This window comes from Arvicola amphibius, chromosome 9 (assembly GCF_903992535.2).
Source record: "Arvicola amphibius chromosome 9, mArvAmp1.2, whole genome shotgun sequence".
Taxonomy (NCBI): domain Eukaryota; kingdom Metazoa; phylum Chordata; class Mammalia; order Rodentia; family Cricetidae; genus Arvicola; species Arvicola amphibius.
Genome location: NC_052055.2, coordinates 35,902,609 through 35,928,169, shown reverse-complemented (window position 1 = coordinate 35,928,169; position 25,561 = coordinate 35,902,609). Strand labels below are relative to the sequence as shown.

General features: G+C 44.5%; 1 protein-coding gene across 15 annotated transcripts in view; it reads left to right on the top strand.

The window, feature by feature from the left end:
• Positions 1-200: 200 nt before the first annotated feature.
• The window catches only part of Rbfox2 (RNA binding fox-1 homolog 2), a 255,764-nt gene continuing 230,403 nt past the window's right edge, over positions 201-25,561 (top strand). For 5 of the 15 annotated variants that reach the window (XR_005286824.1, XR_005286825.2, XM_038342114.1 and 2 more), the window contains exon 1: positions 206-817. Coding sequence is in view for 13 of the 15 variants with exons in the window: in XM_038342114.1 (XP_038198042.1) it covers positions 638-817 (180 nt within the window). In the remaining 2 variants the exon portion in view is untranslated. Of the gene's footprint in view, positions 818-25,561 lie in introns of all 15 variants that reach the window. The other 10 variants (XM_038342116.2, XM_038342113.2, XM_038342118.1 and 7 more) reach the window with 6 other exon arrangements.

Sequence of the window (25,561 nt, the reverse complement as noted above, 5' to 3'; positions counted from 1 at the left end):
GCATCCCGGAGATTCCCGAGCTTTACCGATCCCTTCCCGACCTCCCGCGGGCTGTCCGCGCGGAGGCGGCGGCATTGCCGAAGGGCGTAGCCACGCCCCCTCGCCACAGCATCCTCTCGCGCGGGCGGCCCGAGTCCCACACATCCAGATCCCTCCCTCACTCCGTCCTTTCTCTCTCCCCGCCTTCCCGGCGCTGCCACAGTGGCGGGACGGAGGATTCCCGACCAGTGAGCTGCTTGCGGCTTCGCGCTCCTCCTCCTCCCAAATAAACAGCCCTCCCCACGCCGAGAGCCCGGGCCGCCCCCTTCCTCGCGCAGCCGGCGAGTGGTGAGGGAGCGCGGGACCGAAGGACCAGGGGACCGAGGGAGCGGCGCACGCGCGTGCGAGCGAGTGAGCGAGCGGCCGGCCGGCGCGAAGCCGGAGCAGAAACCGGAGCCGCAGCCGAAGCCGAAGCCTGAGTCGGAGCGGTACCGAAGCCGAAGCCTAAGCGGGACTCCGGGCCGGCGCGCACGCACGCACGCACGCGGGGGGCGGGGCCGGCGCGCGCCCGCTTGTCGCGACTGTCGGCTCCTAGGCCCAGGGGGAGGTGGCCTGTCGCGGGTCGCCCGGCTCCCGGAGGCGAAGGGGGCGCGGGCGGATGGCGGAAGGCGGCCAGCCGCAGCAGCAGCCGCCTCAGCTTGGGCCCGGTGCCGCTGCTCGGGGCATGAAGCGGGAGTCGGAGCTGGAACTGCCGGTGCCCGGAGCGGGGACAGACGGACCCGAGCCCGGCGTGAGCAAGCGGCCGCGCACCGAGGAGGCGGCCGACGGCGGGATGCAGGTGACCGCGCGGGACGGGCGCCCGGTTACGGCGGGCCGCGGCGGGCTCGGGCCTTGGGGCGCCGGGTGGGCCTGGCTAGAGAGTGGGCTTGAGGCCCGGTGCAGGGGCTATGTCCCTAAGGGGGCCCCGGAGGCAGCGCGAGGGAGTGGGGTTTTCCTTTTGGAGTTGGGAGATTGATCAGGATCGGGATGCAGTCTGTTTCTGAAGCCCGTCCCCAGTTCCACGAGAAGTTGGGGCGTGCTGGATCTGTTTGTCCAGAGGAGAACTGTTGGGTCGAGTCGAGAGCGGGGGAAGCTAGTGGGAAAGCTCCCGAGAAGGGGGAGCCTTTTGGTTTACTCTGGGCATACTGGGATGGAGAGAGGGGAGCGGCATGTGGAGGACAGACTGAAAAGCTAGCCAACTAACTCCTGGAGAGAGCTGAAAGAGGATGTGGCTTAACTTGTGGGTTCAATCAGTTACACGGGGAGTCCTGAGAAGTCCGCGGAGTTTGGTAGTGTGGAGGGACCGTGTTGCTCAGTCTCATTAATTTTGTGCAGCATGTTAATAAGTCTGAAGAGGGACACCAGCAGACATGCTTTACCCCTTGCATTCTTCATTCGTCGGACGAGTTCCTTAGTGTCCCGGGGTAGAAAAGAAAATTTATAGAGTTGTTAGGAGACTGGTTTCTGATTTGTGGCCTCAAGGGTAAGCTGACTGATGAGGGGTTGACTTAGTTTGAGGAAGGGCATGAATCCTTTATAGGCTTTAGGATTTAGTCTCTGTTTAGAAAATATTAGCTATAAAATGGAGGGGCTCACCCAGCAGCAATGGGATGCTGTTAAATTCTTTTAGAACCATAGAATGTTAGAGATGGAAGGGGCCAGAGATACCCATCTTCTTTTGTGCCAGGGGTTCTCAGTCTAATAGACTTGGAAGAGTTATGCAGAATGGCTTATGTGCACTTTCAGTGAAGTCAGTACTTTGCATCTTTTTTGTGTGTGTGGTGGGAAAGGCTGTGCTCAAGTTCCAGCATGTTTTAACAACCTCCTTTTTTATAGATAGGGAATTAGAAGTCTAGAGCAGACAGTGGCTTGACTAAAGCCACCCAGTTAGCTGGTTCTAATACCTGTGCTCTCTCTGTTACACCACTATTGGGAATCTCTGCAGTGCTCAAAGACTTCCCGTGCTCAGCCTGACTTCCCGTGGCAGGGAAGGAGCTGTACTTAAAGCCTGGCATGTTTGCTGTGTGCCTCTTGTCGGCTTTGCAGAATCCACCCTGTTACCTCTGTTGGTTGGTTAAAAAGGACTCCCTTGGTGTTTATTTTTGAATTCTTTTGTTTGCTGGCTTTTATTTCCTGTTGAAGAAGTCTGTCAGGCAGAGGGATTGTGAGGTCAATCTCAGAGCCTCAGAAGAATGGGGAGACAAAGTGAGGTATGTTAGCACTGGATGATAGAGAGGGACTGCTGGATAGAGAGGCTGTGGGTGGGCATATTCACTTGGTGTGTGTGTACACATAGGAGTACACACAGTGTGGTCACTTTCTCTGTGTTAGTCTTAGTTAATAGTTCACTTTGCTTTCCCATTCTTTTACCTGGGGTCTGTTATTTGCTGACTGCTTTCACATTGGCTAAGGGTAGTGATTCTTGGAAATGGAGTAATGCATAGGGACTTTGGGATGTTCAGAGGAAGGAGTGAATTAAATTCTTTGGGTGCGATTGGATAACTTAGAACTATCCCACAGAGAATTATTTTACTCTCTATATTTATGGATATTCTTTACTTTTCCCTTTGTACATTCTTATGATTGTAGGTTTTGTTTTTGTTTTTGAGACAGGGCCTTATTTGTAGCCTAGGTTGGTCTTGAACTCATTGTGGTAGCTGAGGATGACCTTGAACTCCTGGACTTCTGACCTTCCTGCTTCTACCTTCCTAGTAGATTTCTGAGATTACAGACATGTACCACCATACCCAGATCATTATTGTAGTTCTTGCGCCATGTCATACAGGTATTAACATCATCATTGACTTAGTCTTCCCTCTGTTTTTAACTAGCTCTATTATCCTGGGGAAAACCCACATTTTGGGACCACTGTTTTCTTATTTAGAAAAGTGTATAAAATGATTTCTAGGTTGCCTTCTTAAAAAACGTAGGCCAAGTTCCCTTTCCTAACTGTGCATGTGATTGGGGCAGGGAGACAAATGAATGAAAAGTTAAACAAAAAAGTGGGTGTGTAATACTTTAGTGTTTACCCAGCAGTTGTGACACTCTTAGGCACTGTTTTGTTTGTTTGTTTTGTTTTTGAGGCAGAATCTCTCTATCTAGTCCTGGCTGTCTTGGAGCTTGCTGTGCACACCAGGCTAGCTTTGAATTCAGAGATTTTCCTGCCGTTGCCTCCTGAGTGGCGGTGTTCTGGCACTGTTTAACACTAGAGGATATATAAAGAAATCCTACTTTTATTGAATAGCCCATGGAAAGAGACAAATCAGCAGTTTTCGTTAGCTTGTGAGAAAATTAAGCAGAGAAACAGACAACTTTAGAGATGGTGCAGGAAGGTCTCTCTATAGGTGACCTTTGAAATGAAGATGTGGTTCATTCAGAGGTTTTAGGGAAGAGGATTGAGGCCATTCAGTGGTTTAGGGAAGAGGAACCCAGAGGGCTGAGACACTGGGAGAGAAGCAGCTTGTTGTGCTGCCCAGGAGGCCAGTGTAGGTGGGACAGAAGGAGCAGGTAAGGGCCTTGTCAGGAGATAACATCAGCACTTCAGACGGGCCTGGAGGCTCTATGTAAGTACCTTATCTTCATACAGGCATTTTAGTATATAGCTTTCTCTTGGAGTATATTTTTTCTCATATCTGAAAGACAGCTGGAGTTTTTCTGAAGTCATAGCTGGGTCTTTGAAGACTTACCTACAGCATAATTGGCACTATTAGACTCTGTGTTTGCCTGCTGGTATATTTATACGTACTTAAGTTTCATCTTTTATTGTCATCAGAGGCTTTATTGTGCCTACTGCCTTAAACTGTAAGCATCTACAAGGCAGAAATTGTATTTCCTTTGTTTATTCTTCATAATACCTGAGTTTATAATAAACGTTGAATGTCTGTTAAGTTGAAGCTGAAATTTACCACTTAAAAATAACCTAGGGATTAAATTAATCATGAGATTTGTGAGTAAAGGGACCATCATAAAATTACTCAGCGCCCTAGAGTGCAAAGGATTAACTCCGCCCCCCTCCCCCCAGAATGCAGTAGTTGACTGAGTTAATTCTACTTATTTAATGGAACTACAATCCTAAACTAGGTTCCAAGACTGAGTCTTGTTGGATTGGCCCACTAAACTTTTGGACATCATTATTTCCAAAGTGGAGTTCTGGGGCTCCAGAGTCTGGGTTTGTTTTATAAACCTTAGGTTCAGGAGGAACCCTGGGGAGTGAGGAAGACAGTGTTCTCTAGACCAGTACATAGAAGTCCCATGAGGGGAGAAGAGGCTACTTAGGCTGGGGAAGAGTAGGGAAATAGAGAAACCTGGACTGTAGAGTTGGAGGAAAGAGATGGAATTGGTGTGAAATTGAAGCATGTTTGAGAAATGTGGCTATTAAGAATGGGGCCCGGAAATAGTCACTGTCCTTACTGGAAAACTAAGCGTGTGGCATGAATAGAGGTTAGCCCACCCTCGCACTTTTAGCAAGGCTGATATGTAGACATGGAGATTTTACCAAACACACCAAGGAATTCTTTGGGTCATCCTTTCTAGTCATTGCAAACAATTGAATCATCAAGAATTGTGCTTTTATGTAACCTTCTAGGAATTTGGCTCTAGTATAGGGTAAGATGTTTCTTAATTATTACTTTCAACCTTCAGCAAAAGTCTTTATGGCAGTGAAAATTTGGTATGTGATGATTTTGTGGCTTAGTAACTGCTTCTGACCATAGTCATCAATCTAGAGTAGCTGAGTGAGTCCAGCAGTGTGAACAACTGTGGTGTACAAATGTGGTGTGTATTAATGTGAATATAAATGCATACATGTTGGGGAGTGAACTTAGGGCCTCGTGTATGGCTGGTACTTGCCCTACCACTGAGCTTCATCTGTAGTCTGTGAGAGTTGTGTGCTTTTTTTTCTTTTGTTTTTTGTTTTTCCAGTACTGGAGAGCAAACCCTTGTCGTGCTAGGCAAGCATTCTACCATTGAGCTACATTCCCAGTCCTGTTTTTACTCTATAGTATCTATTACTCTGCTTGGGCTGGCCTCAGACTTTCTGTGGCCTAGGCAGGCCTGCTGTCTTCTCTGAAGTCGGTCTCCTGAGTAGCTAGGACTACAGAACCTGGCCCTCAGGTGTAGCTCACGTCTTAGTGACTCTAGTAGTAGGGAGGCTCTTTCTGGTCTCGGGAGGGCTCGCAGGTATCCTGTGTGTGAATTTGGTGTCGATTGAAGTCGTGGATCTTTCTATTTGCTCGTTTCTGGGTTGATTCCTTCTAGGTGGGTATCTGTTTGGACCCTTGCTTGGGTTTTTGGTTCTGAAGCTGGACATTGTGCTACTCTCAGTAAACTGTTACTCCATAACGTGCTTTTCTTACAAGTAATTTCGTGGACAGTATCTCATGTAAGTGACTTAAACCTTATTTCTCTCTGCCTTAGTTTTCTTAGGCTGTGACAACCAAAAGTCATCCACAGACATTTTTACCTGACAGCTGTGAAAGTCCAAGACGGTGCCAGCCAGAGGTTTGGGACCCAGTGAGGGTCTGCTTCAGGGCTTGCAAATAGTGCCTCTGGCTATCTGCCAAGGTGGTTTTTGCTCACTGAGTGCATCAAGGGTAGAGAGAGCCAGAGCTATGCAATGACACTTACCTCAGAGGCCCCACCCTCAAGCCCTCATCAAATCCTAATACATTCTGGAGACTTTATCTCCAAATGCTGTCACTCTGGGAGCTAGGGCGTCCACTGAAGTTTGAGGACTCATTCAGGTGGAGAAAAGTGAGGCATGGTCAAGGGGAAAAATCACTAAGGTTTTTAATTTTGTTTAGTTTTGCTTTTGAAAAATTTCCTTTCATGTATGACTTGGCAGCCCAGAATGTAAACCTGGGGATGTATTTGAGTCACTGGGTAACTCAGGCTGAGGGGACCGTGTCTTAGCTTCCTCTCGTCTCCTAGCCAGCTTGTTAGTCTTCTCCCCATCTCACTGACATTTGAACATAACCTGAGTTAACTAGAGATTGAACTTTCATGTTATTGTGAAGCAGACTAGTGCGGACAGGCCTCAAGATTACAGGATGAGGGGAAAGCAGGGCAGAATCTTTACAGTAAACATGCACGGCGACGCGCCGATGATGTCTCTCAGGCCTTTAGTAGCTGTTGGACTTTAATTGCAGAAACAATTGTTTAGTGAGCGGATTTGTTTGAATTTTTGTTATATGTTTGCAAGCACAAGATCATAAACATCTTTATTCTGGTGCACACTTAAACTTCAAGTAGAGACAAGAGGGAGAGAACTGTAGAGATGGTGGGAATGAGATGGCAGCCCCTGGAGCATGAGCGGGCAGATGGAGCGAGGCATGGCGAGTGCATGCCGTGTTTAGGTGGCCCCTAGCAGTATTGAGTTTCTTATTCTTTTCCCCTGCAGCCCCAGTCAGAGCAGGCAGCTTACATGGCTAAGGTTTCATTATCTAATCCATCACAGATCAGCTTGAATAAGCCCATTGGCCGATGCTGATCCAGTTAGGGTAGTGCAAAGCTGCTTGAGCCAGGATTGGGACAAAGCGGATCAGAACTGCCATGTGAATCCTGGACATATTTCTATAATTTGGATTGGCAAAATGGTTTGGGAAATCAACTGAGAGAGCAAGGGAGCAGTAGGGCGTTTCTTCCCCACCCCCTACATACTATCTTAGAGACCCTGAGGGCAACGTGTGTGGAGGGTACATTTCTCTGGAGTATGGCTAAGTTGCTTTGATTATTTGAGCCTGAACGTTAAAAAAATAATTTTTTTAGATTTGTTTATTTTACATTATATGTATGAATGTTTGTTTGCCTGTGCACATGTATGTGTAGCACATGTGCCTGTTGTGTCTCCTGGAACTCGGGCCACAATATGGGTGCTGGGAATGGAACCCAGATCCTCTACAGGAGTAACAAGTGCTTTTACCCTGTGAGTCATCTCTTTAGTTCCTAAGCCTGAATATTTTTGATTATTAATGTTTGGGAGTCATCCTTTTAGCACCATTTGGGGATTACATTTATTATCATCTAATTGTGCCTGTTTTTTCTGGGTGATCCCTTATCTGAAACTTTAAAGGGTTCCCTCCTCCTTTAAAGGGGGACAGCCTGTTATTACCAAGCTGGTTGTATAAACATTTGTTATCTATATATTTTACGGGTGGTGTGGTAAACACCCCTGGAGTCTCCCCTGTTTGGATTTGAGTCCTGGCTTCTCCACTTACTAACCCTTGGCAAGGTCCTGAGTGCTTTCACGCATATCCGTGACCTGCGAGAATTAATGCTTATGAGCTACTACAATGAGTAACTGAGATTATTTAAAGTGCCTATCAGTGCTAAATGTTGATTCCCAGCTCTCCTTATATCCTGCTGTACAGCACTCAGTAAGTTCCTGCTTACTGCTTGATCAGCATAGAGTGGTTAATGTGCTTCTGATTGATCAAGTGCCAGAGTTGGGGACTTAGAGATGAGCTGTGTGTTAAACTGGGAAACCTCATTGTTCTATATTCAGGGGGAGGAAGAGAATGAACCTGGCATTAAGGTGTGTGTGTGTGTGTGTGTGTGTGTGTGTGTGTGTGTGTGTGTGTGTTGGGGGGGGGGCTTCATTCTTTGTAAGAAGTGAAGGCTACTGAAATATCTTGGTTCTTGCTGGGGCTGAGGGTAATGTAGCTTAGTCTGTAGAATCCAGGGAGCCTTCTTGGGAGGTGGGTGACAGGTTGGCTGTCGTTCTCCAGAGGACCTGGAATACAGGATTAGTGAAAACATGTTTCAAATCTTTAAAGTTTGTTGAATAACTATGTTGCATTAAGTAGATTGATTTCTTTCTTGTTTTGTTGTGGTTTGGATTTGTGGAATTGAATAGGGGTACCTCTTTTCTTAGTTTTTCAAACCAGCTTCAGACTGTTGATTGGAGTGATTCCCCAAAAGCAGATCTACTGTTAACTCTGCTCAAAATATTGTTGGAACTGTGCTTTCCCCAGAATCATGTCTATTCTCCTGTTTAGCTTACCAGCCCCTTCTTTTTCTGTACTCAACCTCCATGTCCATATATAGAGACTTGTAGTTTCTGAAAACACCAAGGCCTCCACTTTGTTTCTGTTCCTTTTTCAGGAAACCCCTGTCTCTTTTCTCTACCTTTGCCTTTGTAAGGCCCAGTATTTAAGACTTCCCAGAGTATTGATTGTTCCTGGCTGTCTCCTGACTACCTATGTTTATGGTTGTTTTTTTCTGTTTTCTTTTGGTATGCATATGTGTGTGCTTTGTATGCAGATGTGTATGTGTATGGCGCACGTGTGGGTTTGGAAGCCTGAAACTGATGTCTGTTGTCTCCATTGTCCTTATATACTTACATCTTGTATAGGTGGGTCTTCTGCTGAACCCTGAGCTTGCCTTTTCTTTTTTTCCTCTTTTTTAATATTTATTTATTATGTATACAATATTCTGTCTGTGTGTATGCCCGCAGGCCAGAAGAGGGCACCAGACCCCATTACAGATGGTTGTGAGTCACCATGTAGTTGCTGGGAATTGAACTCAGGACCTTTGGAGGAGCAGGCAATGCTCTTAACCTCTGAGCCATCTCTCCAGCCCCCTGAGCTTGCCTTTTCTACTAGCCTTACTAATGAGCTTGTTGGGGTCCAGTTCCCCATTTCTGCCTTCCTTTCACTCAGATCATAGGCTGGCTTCCACTCCCACTGACATTTATGTGGGTTCTAGAGATCTGAACTCCAGTCCTCACATTTGTGTGGCAAGCACTTTACCCCGCCCCCAGCCATCTCCTCAGCCCCTGTTATAGGACTTTCTAGATTTAACATTTGATCAAATGTCCACCCCTCCTCTCCTGCCTAGCCTGTGAAATTCTTAGGGGTCCATAAGACTGTACCTGTACCTGCCCCAAGTGGCCAAGGAACCCTGTTCTTGTAGAAGTGAAGATTTTTCTTCTGTTTCTCAGTTGTGGATCACAGATGGCTTTAATAGTTTAATAGTTTCCCGGAGGGTCTGGCTCTTAGTGTCTGCCTTGCAGCTCCTGTGAACAGCTGGGTGTTGCATGCTCTTTGTGTTACTGGATCTCTCCATTGGTATCAGGGTTAAAGGTGAGAAAAGACTTTCTCAGAACAGAAGCTGGGGTGGAGTTGAACATCCAAATGTGTCAGGTGGGCATGGCAACCTGATATTTGGTTTCCTGTGCTCAGATGTTAATTGACTGCACGTGTGTATGTGTAAAAGCTCCTTTGTAATAGTGTGTCAAGGAAAACAGGAGGCACACCAGTGAGAAGGGCATTTAGAAGTAACATGTCGGGCTCAGTGGAGCAGCCTGTTGACTTGCCTTTTACCATGCTGCCCAGAGAGTGTGGAGGGCTGTGGTTGAGGTGTATGGCTACAATTGCCACAAGATTACCTGGTCAGTTTCATTAGATACTGTAAGGGGTCCAGGAAGATTAGTAAGTGGAAACATTTTATACACCCCCCCCCCTTTTTGGGGATAGTGTAGCAGCTCTGGTTGTCCTAGAACTCTCTTTGTGGACTAGGCTGGCCTCTGACTCACAGAGATCCACCTGCTTCTGCCTCCTGAGTGCACCACCATGCCCATCTGCATGTTTGTTTTTTTAGATCACTCATGTTGGGTATATTTGAAAATGAGGAAGTTTAGCACATTTCTTTGAAATCTCAGCTTTGGAGGTAGATTCATAGAAGAATTTTACATACATTTTCTTCTGGCCCTTGTTCTCTTCTCTGTTTTCACTTGGAGCTACTCGTTCCTTTATAACTCTGGCTTGCTTTTCAGCTTCCAGACTTCCCTGGTTAGTGTAGTAGAGGCTTCTTGTGGGCTAGTGGTCATGCAACATGTTACCTGGCTTTTTAGATTCTGAGTGGACGCAGCAGGTTCTAAGAGGAAGAGGGAGAACAGTCACAGCACCCCTTTTGACTTGTCTTGCACTGTGTGGCATCTAGAAATTTAATGATTTCATGAGTATTCATGATAAACACCGTCATAAAGTGGGTAATATTCTTGAATTATCAAAGATAGTGGTTGGCTGACGGCATTAAGAACCTGCTTTTCCAAGGGAGGAAGCTGAATTTTTAAGATGGGTGGGTTAAACCGTACACATAGGATCCTTCCTTTTTAAAGGACCCAAGTCCCCAATAACATTCTTGTATATGAGGTCTTTCCCATATAGAGGCTGCTTCCTTGTTTTCTCTTTTGTTGAGGAAAAGCACTTTTGTTTTGGGTATTAGGCTTTATTCCAGGCATATATATATATATATATATATGTATGTATGTATGTATGTATGTATGTATGTATGTATGTTTGTTTGTTTGTTTGTTTGTTTTTGATATGGGGTATCTCTCTAGCCCTGGCTGTCCTGGAACTCACTGTGTAGACCAGACTGTCCTCAAAGTTACAGAGATCTGCCTGCCTCTGCCTCCCAAGTTCTAGGACTAAAGGTGTGTACCACCATTCTTGGCATTTATCACATTTAAAGGGAACATTCTGTTTATTTTTCTTTCTGGCTGCCTTGATTTTTTTTTTCCTAATCCTGATTGGAAGTACCACAAGCAAAGCATGATTATTTTGAGAGATGGGTTGGTGGCTGTGGGACTTTTCTTGCTCTGGAGGTGGGTGTGGGTGTGAGCAGAATAGAGGCAGAATTGTCACTACAATACTAAAGGAACTACAGACAGAGTTGTGGGGTCCCAGTGTGGCCTCCAACTATAGCTTGAGTTGGAACACTTAAGGAACAGAGAGGCTCATGGGAAGTTCTTCCAACTGCTTTATTTTGAGAGCTTTTTCCCTGCATATTGGCAGCTGTTTGGAAGAGGAGACTTTAATTGCTGACAGAATGTTTTCCAGAGCAGACCTATATGGATCTCATTTAGGGATCAGTTTCTGGGACTTTAGTTCAGCTTCCCAGGGAGTTGGTAGGTTTTGTGATTGGTCTGCTTCATTTGCCTTGGATGCAGCGGCCAGCAGAAAAGCAGCTGCCTCGAGGCATGGAGCTAGTTGTGGAAATTACCTTTTCTGTGACTTAGACTCACGCCTGTGACCCTAAGTTTGTTTTCTCTTATCTTTGTTTTTAATTGTTTAATTGCAATCAATATGCCTCACAGAAATTCTTGAAAGTGTTAGAAATAATCCTGGTAGAAGGCAGGGCTTGTAGATCTTTGCTCAGTTTCTTCCTTCCTTCAACTTTCTCCCTCTTGTGTAAACACAACTGCAAATGAGGTCCCTTATCCCCTAATCAGACTGTACCTTACCTGCTGTAACTTGGTTTCTGTAGGATGGGGTGGTAGGAGTGTGTGACTTGAAAGCACAGTCTGGCAAAATCGGAAGTTTTGAGGTAGTTATCAACATCACACTGCTTAACTTACTGGCTCCCAGCAACTAACAGGAACACTGTCACTACCAGTGGTGTGCAGAGTGGGCTTGATGGCTTTGTTGGAACTTCAGGAAATCTCCACAGTGACTGCCTGGGAGCTTTGGCAGAGTTTGTTGGGAGTTATGCTTCTTTTGAGAGTACCACCAGGTTGTGTGCTGTACATCTCCCCTGGAGAGAGGCAGAGAAGCAAATGGTTTACCAGAGTGGAGCAGAGTGCTAGGCAGGGTTTCACATATCCTGTTTGCTGTGTTCACAGCCTTGCTGTGTGCTTTATATGGTGCATTGGAACTTGAAGCCATAGGCTGATTCATTCCTCCCAATAAAACCAATTTAATATGAGTGAAGCCTGAGGTAGGTAGTGCTAGTCTTGTTCAGCTCTGCATCTGGCTTAGACAGTCCTTTATTGGGTGCTGGTGGGGAAGCAAGATCTTTTGCATCCCAGGCTGGCCCTGAACCAGGTAGGTAGCTTGAATTTTGGTTTCTTCTGCCTCCACCTTGTGAGGGCTGGGATTATAAGCATGTGCCCCCATGCTCAGTTTAGGCAATGCTGGGTATTGAACCCAGGACTTTATGCTTGGTAGGCAAGCACTGTACCAAATGAGCTACATCCTTGCTCTAGATACTAACATTTTGACTACCTCCGGCTCATATTACTCATTGCTCATTGTAGACATCTTTTGGCTCCCTTCTGTGCATAGATCTGTAGCTGCTTCCTAAGATGTTAAGTAGGTCATTTTGCTCTAACAATTTGGCCTTGACCAGCAGTGGTGGCTCACGCCTTTAGTTCCTGCACAAGCACTTGGGAGGCAGAGGCAGGTGGATCTCAGTGAGTTTGAGGCCAGCCTGGTCTACAAAGCGAGTTCCAAGACAGCCAGGACTGTTACACAGAGAAACCCTGTCTTGAAAAACTAACAAAGCAAAACAAAACGATTCGGCTTTGAGTTGTTTATTTTACAGTATCAGTGATCAGTTGGTTTCTTTGGCACAACCTGCCTTCAGACTCCTGTTACTGTGTGGGACAGTGGTCACTCAGAAAGGTGCTTATCAGGTACCATTAATGATTTTTGTCAACTGGCTAAAAATGATGTGATGATAGATGATCCTGTGCGTGTCTGTGTCTCATGTTTACTTGCGTCACACTAGGCTTTGCCTTTTAGCCATGGAAAGCCTATTTTAAGAATTCCTTGATGTCCTTGGGTTTAGTTGTAGGCTCATTTACTTTATTTGGATTTTAACTTTAGTGTTAGTTTAGACAGTTAGTAAAAACTTAACTTGATTTAACAGTATCTTTCCAGAGCTTGATCAAACCTAAACAATTCATCTAGTCTAACATGTTTTAAGCAAAGCAAATTGTTTAGTTTAGAGTATCCAAAACTGTATTCTGTTGATCTTTGAGAAACATAATAAATATCATTTTTAAAAAAGGCAGATCACTTTGGAAATTAGAGTTAAAAAGATAGAACTGCCATACTGTACATTTTAAAGCAGATTGAAGTCTTTTTTTTTTTTTTTTGACATAAGTTTTCTCTGTGTAGCCTGGCTGTCTAGGAGATTGCTTTGAAGACAAGGCTGGCCTTGAGCTCACAGAGATCCTTCTGCCTCTGCCTCCTGAGTACTGGGATTTAAAGATGTGCATCACCACTGCCCAGTGGTGGATGTGAAGTCTTATACAGGGTTTCCAAACTGGCTTAACCAAGTCTGGATTTGTGCCCAGGGTTTCTACTTCTAGTTAATTCCTGATTCCTGATTTTATAAACAGAACATGTAATGAAATGCCTCGCTCTCCTGGTGAGTCCCATCTGCCCCAGATGTGAGCACACTGTAGTCAGCATTTGTTCTTGGAATCCTACATTTTTCTTTTTCTTTTTTTATTGAGCTATATATTTTTGTCCACTCCCCTCCCTTCCTCTCCTCTCCACTTCTACCCTTCTCCATGGTCTGGTCCCCATGCTTCCAATTTGCTCAGGAGATCTTGGCTTTTTCTACTTCCTATGTATAATAGATCCATATATGCCTATCTTAGGGTCCTCTTTGTTGTCTAGGTTCTCTGGGATTGTGAATTGTAGGATTTTTTTTCTCTTTGTCTAAAAGCCACTTATGAGTGAGTACATATGATATTTGTCCTTCTGGGTCTGGGTTACCTCACTCAATATGATGTTTTCTAGATCCATCCATTTGCCCGCAGATTTCAAGATGTCATTTTTTTCTGCTGTGTAGTAGGTCCTATATTTTTCATTTGCTCTACTAGAGTGTAAATGCTTTTGCCATGACAGTGGGAGTGTTCGGTCATGGTTTCAGTTGTGTGATGCTCACAGATGCTCTTCTCAGTCCCCGATAACAAGACTAGAACAGGCCTTACACAGTCCTTAGCTGGTGACTGAGCTTCTCCCCTGTGCCACGTATGCAGTTTCCAGTGCTAGGGAAGAGTCATAACTTACCAAATGTTTATTGAAAACTGTGTGTGTCTCTAGACATCTCTCAATGCTCATATCCCTGAATCTGAAGCATGCGTGCTTCCTAAAGTTGGATGTAGTGGTTATGAAACTCGGTGTGTTTGTAAAAGGCTTCCCCACAGGCCTTAGCCATTCCCTATAGCAGTCCTAAAAGGTAGGAGTAGGGAGAGACAAACTGAGACTCCTCTCCCAATCTAGAGGCTCTTTATCAAGGCCTTTTAAGTTTTGTTCTTCCATAGGAATTACTGGCATGACAGATTATAAAAATGGAGTAATAGGTACTTCTTTGTCCTTGAATGCCACATGATTTAATATAGAAAGCATTTTCTCCCTCCTTCAGGTTCTCAAGTGCTGTGATCAAGGGTGTGTCCACCAAGCCTGTCTCAAAAACATTTCCAGTGACGTTGCTTTAGTGTAGAACTTGAAGGCAGCACTGAAACCCAGTTTCTTCCTACGTTATTTGGATATAGCTAGGGTCTTACCGAGTCTTATGTCAGGGCTTTGTGTGTTTATCTTGGTTTCCTGTGGTTTAGATTTGTGGGAAGCTACATGAGATCACTGGTTGTGGTGTGTTTGATAGGCTGGGTTTTGTTGTTTTGTCTCAGAATTATCTCATTTCTAATTTAATTGTTGATTGAATGATGAAATAACAGCACATCAATTAGTAGAAGGCAAAATAAAATCATTAAGACCAGATTTGGAAGGTAGCTTTTCCCAGTCCTTGGCTTAGTTAGGGGGAATAGTTCATGTACTTAATAATTTATTTTTGGGACAAGGTCTCATTATGTAGCCCTGGCTGGCCTGGAATTCATTATATTGACCAGGTTGACCTCAAATTCAAGAGATCTTCCTGCCTCTGCCCACTGAGTGATGAGACTGAAGGTGAATGCCGCCATCCTGACTTGACATAAATTAAAAACCTACAGTATATCCACATGGTTACTATTCAGAATACCAAAGATTAAGGAGTAGAAAGTCTGCCTTCTGCCAGCTTTCTGTTCTCTACTGGGGTAACCGGTGGTGATTGTGGCTTCTCCACAACAGAGACAGTTTCTATACACTTCCTGACCTCTGACAATGCTAACATAGGACTAATACTCAACACTGTTTGATTGCTTTTTTTCTCTATTTGGGCATACTCTTCTGCCAGTTTGCCCCCACCCCCCACCCCATCTATTTGTTAGCTTTCTAGAATTGAGATTGTTTTGTTTTGGTCTTTTCTGATAACCATATCTGTGTGTCTAGTGTGAATTAGTGATTAGTCCTGAACTTTATTTGGTTCCATATTTTTTTTTTTTTCTGGAAGCAGAAGCATAAGGTCAGAGACCTAAATTGCACCTTTATCCTAGACTGTTGATATCCAGAGAGTTGTTGAAGTAAAAGACAAGTAGCATCAGCTTTCTCCCTTCCCAGCCAGCTGTTTCGGGTTGTCTGTTTCTGTACTAGTAGAGCAAGCTGTGTATTGATAGCCCGTTTGTCATTGAGCTGGTTCCTCATGATCCTCAGGATCTGCCTTGAGTCACTGCACTTGCGGTCTCACTGCAGTGGTTTTATTTCGTATGACATCTCTTGTCGATCAGACATCTCTCAGATACCCACGTTTATTTTGATTGAATGTCACTGCCATGTAGTGAAATTCGGTGTTGAGCTGTGGGAAAAGGTTTAATTGGTAGTAGATGTTCGCATCTCAGCAACCATAATTGCTGTTCGCTGCATGTAACACCTGTTTTTGAAAGGCCCCAGGTAGATGTTCTTTCCTAGAGTGTGGGTTCCGTGTAACTAAGGCCACAGGGAAAGTAAAGCGGTACTGCTAGGGTCTGGAGAGATGCTCAGAGGTTAAGGGTATTTGCTGCTCTCCCAGAGATCCTGAATTCAATTCCCAGCAACTACATGGTGGCTCACAACCATCTAGAATGAGATCTGGTGCCCTCTTTTGGTGTGCAGGAATACATGTAGGCAGAGCACTCTATACATAATAAATAAATAAATCTTTTTTTTTTTTTAAGGTACTGCTAGGCAGATCTCTGAGTTTGAGGCCAGCTTGGTTTACAAGAGCTAGGCTCTAAAACTACAGAGAAGCCCTATCTCGAAAAACAAACAAACAAACAAATAAATAAAGGTGCTGCTCAACATACAGGAAATATTTTGCTTCCTGGATGGTAGAGGATTAGTTTCAAACTTCGGCTTGATTCTAGCTTGGCTACTTTACAGATCAATGCATTTAAAGATGGGAAAGAACTGTTATACTTCATTTTGAGACGTTTCCTCTGTGTAGTCTTGGAACTCACTATTATGCAGACCAGGCTGGTCTTAATTCACAGATTGGACTGCTTCTGCCTCTTGAAGGCTGGGATCAAAGGCAAATGCTGCTACGCCTGACTTGAACTGTTTTTGAGTTGGCTTCTGTAGGAGGCCTTGTTCCCATGAGGAAGAATGTATAGAGGACCAGCATCCCAGTAACCTGGAAAACGAGAATGAGGCCAGTGGAGGTGTGCCTTCCTCTCCAGATGAATGTCAACCTCTCCTCAGTTTAGGCTCATCACATAGTCATTGTGACCTCTAAGGCTTCTCAGTGGGTGAATCAGGTTTGCTCTCTCTTACCGGCCTGAGTCTTTTGCCTCAACAATGAATGGAAGCAGACAGGGCACCAGATGCTCTGTTGTTTCGCCTATTGCTCTTTCCTTCACACCCAGTGTAAGGTTTCCAGGCATTTGTGCAACCTGATAGCAAAAAGCACCTGCTGTTGCAGTCTAGAGATGGGTTGGCAGGGAGATCAGGTTACTCTGTGATCTTGATAAGAGCCATCGATCTAGGTTGGTGACTGCTGGAGGTGGGGGCTAAGCTGCCAGTGCTGTCGCCAGTGGGAAAGGTGATGTGGGCCTCTTCACGATCAGTCAACTTAACAGGCCTAGCCAGTGTCTCTAGGGAGACAGCACTCATTTGATTTGTCGTCTGTCTTACCTTCTGGAGAATGTGGCTTAGGAAATGATGGCATAGCCTAACTATAGGAACCGTGAGGTGCAGACCTAAGGGATAGGGTATTTTATTTTTAAAATCTTTACTTCTTAACCTAAAACCAGAATTTGTTTGAATCGTGAATTGGTGGGCACAGTGTCTTGAATTTTCAGTGGGGCAGTGATGTGTGCGTAGACTACTGATGGAGGTAATGCTTTGGTGACATGTATTTCTGAATCTGAACAATTACTACATTGTAATAAAATCCTGAGTCTAGAGGACTCATGCTGGTATGAGATTGTCTAAGATCAAATTTTGTTTCCAGTTACTTATCTGCAAGTCTTATGGGCAAGTTACTTCTGGTTTGAGTTTTTCATTTGTAAATTGATGGTGATTCCTGACTCACAGATGATTGGGTTAAATGAGCTAATATAGGTGGCCGGAGTGCTACAGCAAGAGCCATGTGTCATTTGTTGCTAGGGGCTGTGACACATGGCAAGCAGAACTGATAGGTGTACAAGCTGAGTTTCTGTGTTCACTGATAGACTACCCAGAAGCCTGGAGTAAAGTGTTGGAAGCTGAAGAGATGACTCAGTGGTTAAGAGCACCAGCTGCTCTTCTGGAGGACACAGGTTCAATTCCCAGCACCTGCATGGTAGCTCACAACTGTCTAATTGCAGTTCTGGAGGATCTGACACTCTTACACAGGCATACATCAAAACACCAATTCACACAAAATTAAAAAAAAGAGAGAGAAAGTGTTAATGTGACTAACTACATGGGGAGGGTTGGTGTTTTCAAAGCTGTATAGAATGTTGAAGGGTGTGTGTTGGGTCTTGTGATGTTTTTGGAGTGGATTCACACTGTCCTGTGGAGCTGCATGAATGCATTTCAGCCTTCTTGGCATTTGAAAGACAGATTTCTTAAACTTTTTCTGCAAATAACCTCTTTTTGCCCTAGAATTTTTGAATCTAAATAAATAATTTTAAGACATTATTAGGTTGAAGAGATGGGTCGGCGGTTAAGAGCACTAGCTGTTCTCTAGAGGACCAGGTTTCAATCCCCAGCACCTACATGGTGGCTCACACCACCTGGAACTTTATACCTAGAGGATCTGATTGATGCCCTTTTCTGGTCTCCGTGGGCACTGCATACATGTAGTCCGCAGACATATATGCAGACAAAATACCCATACACATGAAATAAAAATTAAAAAGGGGGGTGGCTGGAGAGGTGATTCAGCACTGACCGCTCTTTCAGAGGTCCCGGGTATTTTGTTTTGTCACCCACTGAGATTAACCAGAGTTGAGTTGTATGAGCATGGGCTTGGAGCTACCCATTGGATCTGGTGGACTCAGCAGAAGGTATACAGCTGAAGACAGTGATTCACCCTTTCCCAGAATCTGTCAATAGCCAGATGTAAAGGGGAGGGCCAGTAAGTCCCCCCCCCCACCTTTCTTGATTAGTTGTTGATGGGGCCAGACCTTGGTAACTACAGTTGTTATGAGTAAATGATTGTATTGATTGTATCAAGTCTAGAGAATGGCACTTTGCAGTCCTTCCCTTGTCTTCTGGCTCATACATACTTCCCACCTCCTCTTCCACAGTGTTACCTGAGTCTTAGAGGGAGGGGGTGGTATAAATGCCTTATTTAGTGTTGTTCATATGCATCTTGGGCAGTAATAAGTCTGCATTCACCACCATTGATTGAAAGGAGCACCTCTGTCTGATCCACCTTTGCCTATGGGTATAAGAACAGATACTTAGGAGGCAGTTTGCAGTTATCAGTTTAGTTAAACATCTACCTCGTGTGGTTCCTTGTGTGGATCTGCAGCCTTCCCAGATAGGGACTGTTAGCTGGGCTTACTGTATTAGAGGGGTTGAGGGGGGACATGTCTTGAGTGATAAGTTGATGTTTTGGTTCATATAATAATGAAATAATGCCCTCCTTCCCCCGGCTTAGTTCCAGTTAACACCTTCTGATGGTTTGAATGCTAGGCATCAGGGAGGACATTTCCAGCTCGTTCAGTCTACTTTCTCTTTGTTTACTACTGAGGTGTATGGTGCTTTTGCTAATAACATCCTGTAGTTCTGGTTGCCCTAGAGTTTTTTTTTTTATACAACTCTGGGTTTTATATATATAAAATATGTACACAGTGAAAACATTAACTAGTAATAAATCACAAAGGCATTTATTTTACAGAGCAAGTTCCAGGACAGCCAAAGCTATAAGGAGAAACCCTGTCTTGAAAAACCAAGAAAAAAAAAAGCCGTTTTAGATAAAAATTTATTAGCACCCTTTTTTCTTTCCTCTCTGAAAAGAAAATTGCTAATGTTTTAAGAACTTTCTTGTTTTTTTGCAATATGAGTACATCTCTCAGCCCAGCATGGTACTACATTTTAATTCCAGCGCTGGGGTGGCAGAGGTGGTCGGATCTCTGAGTTGAGTTCAAGGCCCACCAGGTCTACATTGTTTGTGAGTCTGAAAGGTCACATATCTTTCATAAAGATCTATTTGGAAGGCTGGCTCAGTGGTTAAGAGTGTTTCTTCTGCTCTTGCAGAGGACCTACGTTCAGTTTCCAGCACCCACATGGCAGCTTACACCACCTGTAACTCCAGTTCCAAGGGCCAAGTGGGAAAGTGGATAATTTATTCTCATTTCTCAAAATAGTATATAATTGAAAACTTACCTTATTTCTGGACTTTTCTGTTTAATATTTTTAGATTGTTTGACCGAATAACTGAAGTTTTGGAAGTTAAACTGTATATAAAGGGGACTGATATGTGTGCATTGACTAGATGTGCTGCTCAGTGTTTGAGCATGCAGCATGAGATTCATGCCAGCACTGCAGAAAGAAAATTTATTAAAATTATATAGGAATAATTATAGAACTTTAGATCTGTTAACCTGTATTAGTTATAGAAATGAGTGAAGTGGTGCATTGGAGCAGAGGTTTGCTGGTTCTGCCGTGACTATCAAGAAGTGGCACTTCTAGTGCCATACAGCCAGTTTAATTTTGTCTTAAATACAAAGTTTTGTGAACACATGGGGTATTTTCATTACTAAGCATATTTATGTAATGTCTGCTATTATGCATAGTTTTACGTATACTTATTATTAGTTATTTCACTTATTGTTGACTGGAAATGTTTATATGAAGGAATGGGGAAATGCAGAGAAGAATTAAAAATGGAAAATAGTGTTAGAAAATTGAACGTGCATGCAGGTGAGTCATTTAACAGTAGAGTTATAAGAGGCCAGGTGCAGGCCAGGCAATGGGCTGAGAAGAAACCAGGTGACTCAGAACTAGTGCATAAGCCTCTGTGGGCATCTACATTTTCACTGGTTGGTTTTCTTGTTGGCATTTTTATGGGCAGATGGACTTGGGAGAAGCCTTTTGTTCCCAAAGTCTAGCTGATGGTAGCTGGAGGGGCTCTGTGACCTACAGGAGAGAGCACAGGAGTGGGGTGCAGAGTTCTCAAGTGTTTTGCTGGAGTTGTAGTGAAGCATAGAGAGGGAGAGAAAGAAGCAGTCCATTCTAGGCAGAAGCAGTGGCGTGTTTATGGACAGGGCTTGCGAGGCTAGGATTGGGGCCGACAGTGGGGATCTTTCGCAGTGTCATTGACATCCTGAAGACAGCCATCACCTGACCATCCTGTGCCAGTGTTCACAAGCTAACTGTGAGTGGCTGTTCTTTCCCTCAGGGAGCATGCTCTGTAGTGGGGCTGGTATAGTAAAAGTGTAGAAAGCTGCAGCTGGCCATGGAGTGCAGTGGTAAGGTACTTGCCTAGCACTTCAAGGCCTTGGCTTTCACCCCTGCCCTGCGTCAGGTGTCGCCTCCAGCAGACTCACCCCTTTTCTTCTTGCTGTCATCATCATAAAAGAAACCTACCCTCAGTTTGGAATCATAGTTTTGTTCTGTGGAAACAGCTTGAACTTTGTGCTGTTTATTTAATTCATTCAAAGCCCTTGCTCCTATGCAAGTATAGGTTTTGCATTTCATAGCCTGGGATGCTGCTGCCAGCTCAAGCCTGAGAAACTTTGAGATGCTCCAGAGAGCTGAGTGCTTCATTGCCATAGTGCACCGAGTAGGTGCAGCTAGGCAAGTGATGGTTTCTGCACGTCCCGGGTATTATTGCACTGTGACAGTCTGCCCTTTCTGGAGAAAGCTGTTCCTTTGGTGCTGAATGTTCTATGCTTTGAATCCACTCAGAGACAAACTTTTCTGAAAAACAAAGCTTGAACTGAACCTGGTCAGAGTCTCTTGAGTTATGAGAGAGGGATTGAAGTCAACTTTTTCAGCTAAAAATAATTTTGCTCACATGTTACCAAAAATGGCTCACTAGAACTGCTTTTAAGACACTTGTCAAAGCTTTTAGGTCAAGAAAAAGTTTAGAGCACATTTTAAGAAGGATTTGGCTCTAATTTGCTAAAACTTTTGCCAGGCTGCTTACCCCACAATTGCCTCATGAGACAAGCTAGTAAAAAGTGTTCTGCCTTGGATTCAGTAGGGGCCAAGTGACTCTTTTGGTTTGTTTGTTTGTTTGGTTTTTGAAATGGGAACTCATGTAGTCTAGGCTGGCCTAGATTTACTTTGTTTTGAGTGTCTCATGGGTGTGAGGTTAGGGGAAGAGAGACTAGCAGGTGGTGAGTGCTTTTCCTGGACAGGAGAGAGACTGTAGGAGGAGCTGCTCCTGGTCTGAGAGCAGTGGTGGACCCTTATAACCCCATACGGGTAAGGCAGAAGGATCACTGTGACTATAAGGCCAGACTGTATGAATATCAAGCCGCTGTCTCTGGAATGTAAGAACAGTGCTCATGCGGGCAGCACCTCACTGTACAAGAAGGTGAGCATGCCCATGTGCATGGGTAGCATGTAAATTTGTGAGCCTTTCCATATGTTTTTAAATTGTATTTATTTCTGTGTGTATGGTGTTTTGCCTACATGTATGTCTGTGTACTGCTTGTGTGCCCGGTGTCTATGGAGACCAGAAGAGGGTGTAGGCTCCCCTGGGACTGGAGTTGCAGACAGTTGTGAGCCACTCTGTGGGTGTTGGGAATTGAACTCAGGTCCTCTGCTCGAGGATCCAGTGCTCTTAATCAGTGGAGCTTTCTTTTGTGACATGAAAGAGACAGGGCAGGGAGGTAATAAGGGGATGGGGACAGGAGAGTTGGGAACATAAGAGAGAGGAGAATCTTCTAAAACATACGTTGTTTGCAATGTCATAATTATCTTTCACCCTTTGTATGCTAATTAAAAATTTAAAATAGCTGCAGCAGTAACAACAACAACCACAAATGAAACAGGTTAAAGAGTTGTTGCTCCTCCGTGTTAAAGATTTGTGTGAGACTCTCAGGCTTGAAGTCAGGTGGTCTGGATGGCTTCAAAAAAATTTTTTTTCCTGAGCTGGGTAATGGTGGTGCATGCCTTTAATCCCAGCATTTGGGTGGCAGAGACAGGTGGAGTTTGAGGCCAGCCTGCTCTACAGAGCGAGTTCCAGGACAGGTTCCAAAGCTACAGAGGAACTCTGTCTCAAAAAGAAAAGAAAAAAAATTCCCCCAAATTTTTATTAGTGTATAATGGATGATTTGTGTTTGTATGAATGATACACGTGCATAGACACACATGCCCTGTTGAACATTGTGTAGGTTAGGATAACTGTGAAATCAGTTCTTCCCTTCCACTATTATGTGAATTTAAGGGATCAAACTGAGGCAGGCAGGTTTGCATGGCAAGTTCCCTTACCTGTTGGGCCATCTTGCTAGCCCCAGGTTTCTTAAGTTTATCAAACAGACTTAAAAGTCCATGAATGTAGTCTAGTGCCATTACCCAGGACCAAACGTTGATCTGCTGCTGAGGGTTTGGGTAGACTAAAGGGGTTGGAGAAAAGAAGGACAGGTGATCTGAGACTGAGATCAGGACATTGCAGGTTTGGGTAGTGATGATTCTTGAGGGTCTGGTGGGTGACTGTGGGGTGATCCCTGGAGTGAGGATATGTCTGTCAGCTTGAGTGTTGAACAAACAAGATTGAGCATTGGAATCACTAGGCAAGTTGTATATAGAATGCTCACAAGTTGAGGAAGTGGAGGTAGATGATGGAGGGCATCGTTGGACTTGGTAATTGTGGAGATGCTGGCATCTAGTGGTTAGAGGGCAGGGTGCGTCATTACATCTTAAGAGGCCCTGGCCCAGTCCCAGTCCCACAGGGAGGGCCATCCAGTAGTTTGGAGGTTGAGAAGTTGCACTAACCTACAGAACAGTGGTGATTATAGACAGTAATTTATGAAACTTGATTTTCTCTTCTATTCTGCTGTGTAATGGCTGTGGAGCTCCGGTCACTGCTAGTCACTGTGCTTGACAGGCACAGGGACAGTAGATTAACTAGATATTGTCGCTTTCTTGAAGTTTCTTTTTTACTATCTCATTTTTTAAAAAAAATAATTTAAACATAAAAAAGGAGTATTGCTTTGTAGTTTAGGCTGGTATTGGACTTGTGATCCTCCTGGCTCAGCCTCCTAAGTGCTGGAATTACAGGCATATACCACCACATCCAGCCTTTAAGTTTGTTTATAATTTCAAATTAACATGTAAATTTGTTTTTACAAATATCCCTTCCACACATACACTCTGAGATACAAAACCATTGGTCACAGTGACCACCACCTCCAATTTCTGCTGGTCCCTTAGAGGGACCCAGTGTTAGCAGTTTGCTTTGTGTAGCTGAATGCGTGACTGTTGCCTTCTGTATTCTTTTTCTTTCCCATTTCTTTTTCATTTGTTTGTTTTTGTTTGGAATTTGAGATGGGGTTTCTCTGTGGAACAGCCTTGGCTGTCCTAGAACTCTCTTTTGTAGGCCAGACTGGCCTTGAACTCACAGAGATCCACCTGCCTCTGCCTAGTGCTGGGATTAAAAGCGTGCGCCACCATGCCTGATGATTCTTACCCATTCTTATATGCCGTGCTAAGAAGTTTAATGCTGAAAATCTCTCCCTAGGTTGCAATTTCTGAAGATCGGGAGTAGGAACTAACCTTTTTTTCCTTTCTCTCTTTGTTTATAATGGAACACAGTTGTCACTCAGTAAACATTGGTTGTGTAGTAAATGAGATAAACTAATAGGGGAACTGTCAGTGGGGAGTGAAAAAACATCAAGTCCCGGTAAAGGTCTTCAGGCCCCGTAGGCAGGAGGTGTGCTGCTGGGCTGGGGTGAGTGGGGTGGGTCCTGGTGGGCACAGCTGAAGACAGGACCCTTACTACAGAAGATGCAAGAGATCGAGGAGTCTTTCTCTGTTTTCTTTCCTTTTTGAGACAGTTTGACTAAGTAGCCCAGGCTGGCCTGGACTCGTGGTAATCCTGCTGTAGCTGGACTACAGGCATGAGCCATTGAGCCCAAGAAACATAGGAGTTTTTTAAGGAAAGAAAACACTTGGTTCACCTTTATTTAGTCATCACCTCAAGCTCCCTGCCTCTGCTGCCTCTGCTGCCTCCCTCCCTCTTTCCCTCCCTCCCTCCCTCCCTCCCTCCGTCCCTCCCTTCCTTCCTTCCTCCCTGCTTGCCTCCCTCCCTCCCTCCCTCCCTCCCTCCCTCCCTCCCTGCTTGCCTCCCTCCCTGCCTGCCTGCCTGCCTGCCTGCCTCCCTCCCTCCCTCCCTCCCTCCCTCTTTCTCTTCTTTCATCTTTTTGTAACTTTGGAGCCTGTCCTGGAGCTAGCCCTGTAGACCAGGCTGATCTTGAACTCACAGGGATCCTCCTGCCTCTGCCTTCCAAGTGCAGGGATCAAAGGCGTGCACCACCACTGCCTGGCCTTTCCTTTCTTCTAATTCTCTTTAGTTTCCTTTCTTTTTTCTCCCCTCAAGGTTAGGCATAAGGCAAAGGTTATGAATAAGCATCATAAATGCATAAGTCAGAGCTTCAAAGTCTTCTTTTTGCACATACATAGTGTTTATTTAAAGGCAGGTCTGTGAAGTCCTTGGGTGCATGTTTAGGCAGGTCTGTGAAGTCCTTGGGTGCATGTTTCGGGGTTGTTCTGATGATTTATTGTTTCCACTCTACAAATCTATTTAAATGTTAGTAGGCATTTTACCGTTTTTCTAGGGTCTATGGCTTTGACATGTCTTCCTTTTAGATATTGTAAAATTAATAATGTTCTTAGGTAGTTTGGTGTTTCATGTGTGCCTTCATGAAAATTAACCTTTGGTGAATGCCTATTCTCTGTGGGACTGTGAGTTTGGGTGTTAATAGCTTCCTGGGGTATTGAGTACCAAGGTACTGTCTAACTCACAGTATGGAAGGCAAATTCCTTGCAGGGATGTTTTAACCTTTTGATGTTGTGACATGATGTTGCCATTTACAAAGTTCACACTTGAGAACTGCAGTTGACTTACAAAAAAAGGACACAATTTCATGTTTTAGTAAGCTTATGAGTTTGTATTGGGCTGTGTTGTAGCTGTCTGTGCTTGTAGGTCTTGTGTTGGATGGGCTTCAAGCAATGGTTATTTGTATCAGTTATTTTTAAAAGGTCAGTTGTGGCATGCCTCAATGAACACTGGCTGGTCTTCAGAGGACCTGGGTTGGGTTCCAAGCACCTATTTGGTGGCTCACAATCATTTCTAACTCCAATTCCAGGGGATCCAGTGTCTTTCTGACTTCTATGGGTACCAGGCTCATGAACACACACACACACACACACACACACACACACACACGAAGTAAATAAGCAAACAAAAAAAATCAGCTCCTTTAAAGAAGGTCAGTCTGTGCTTTGCCTTT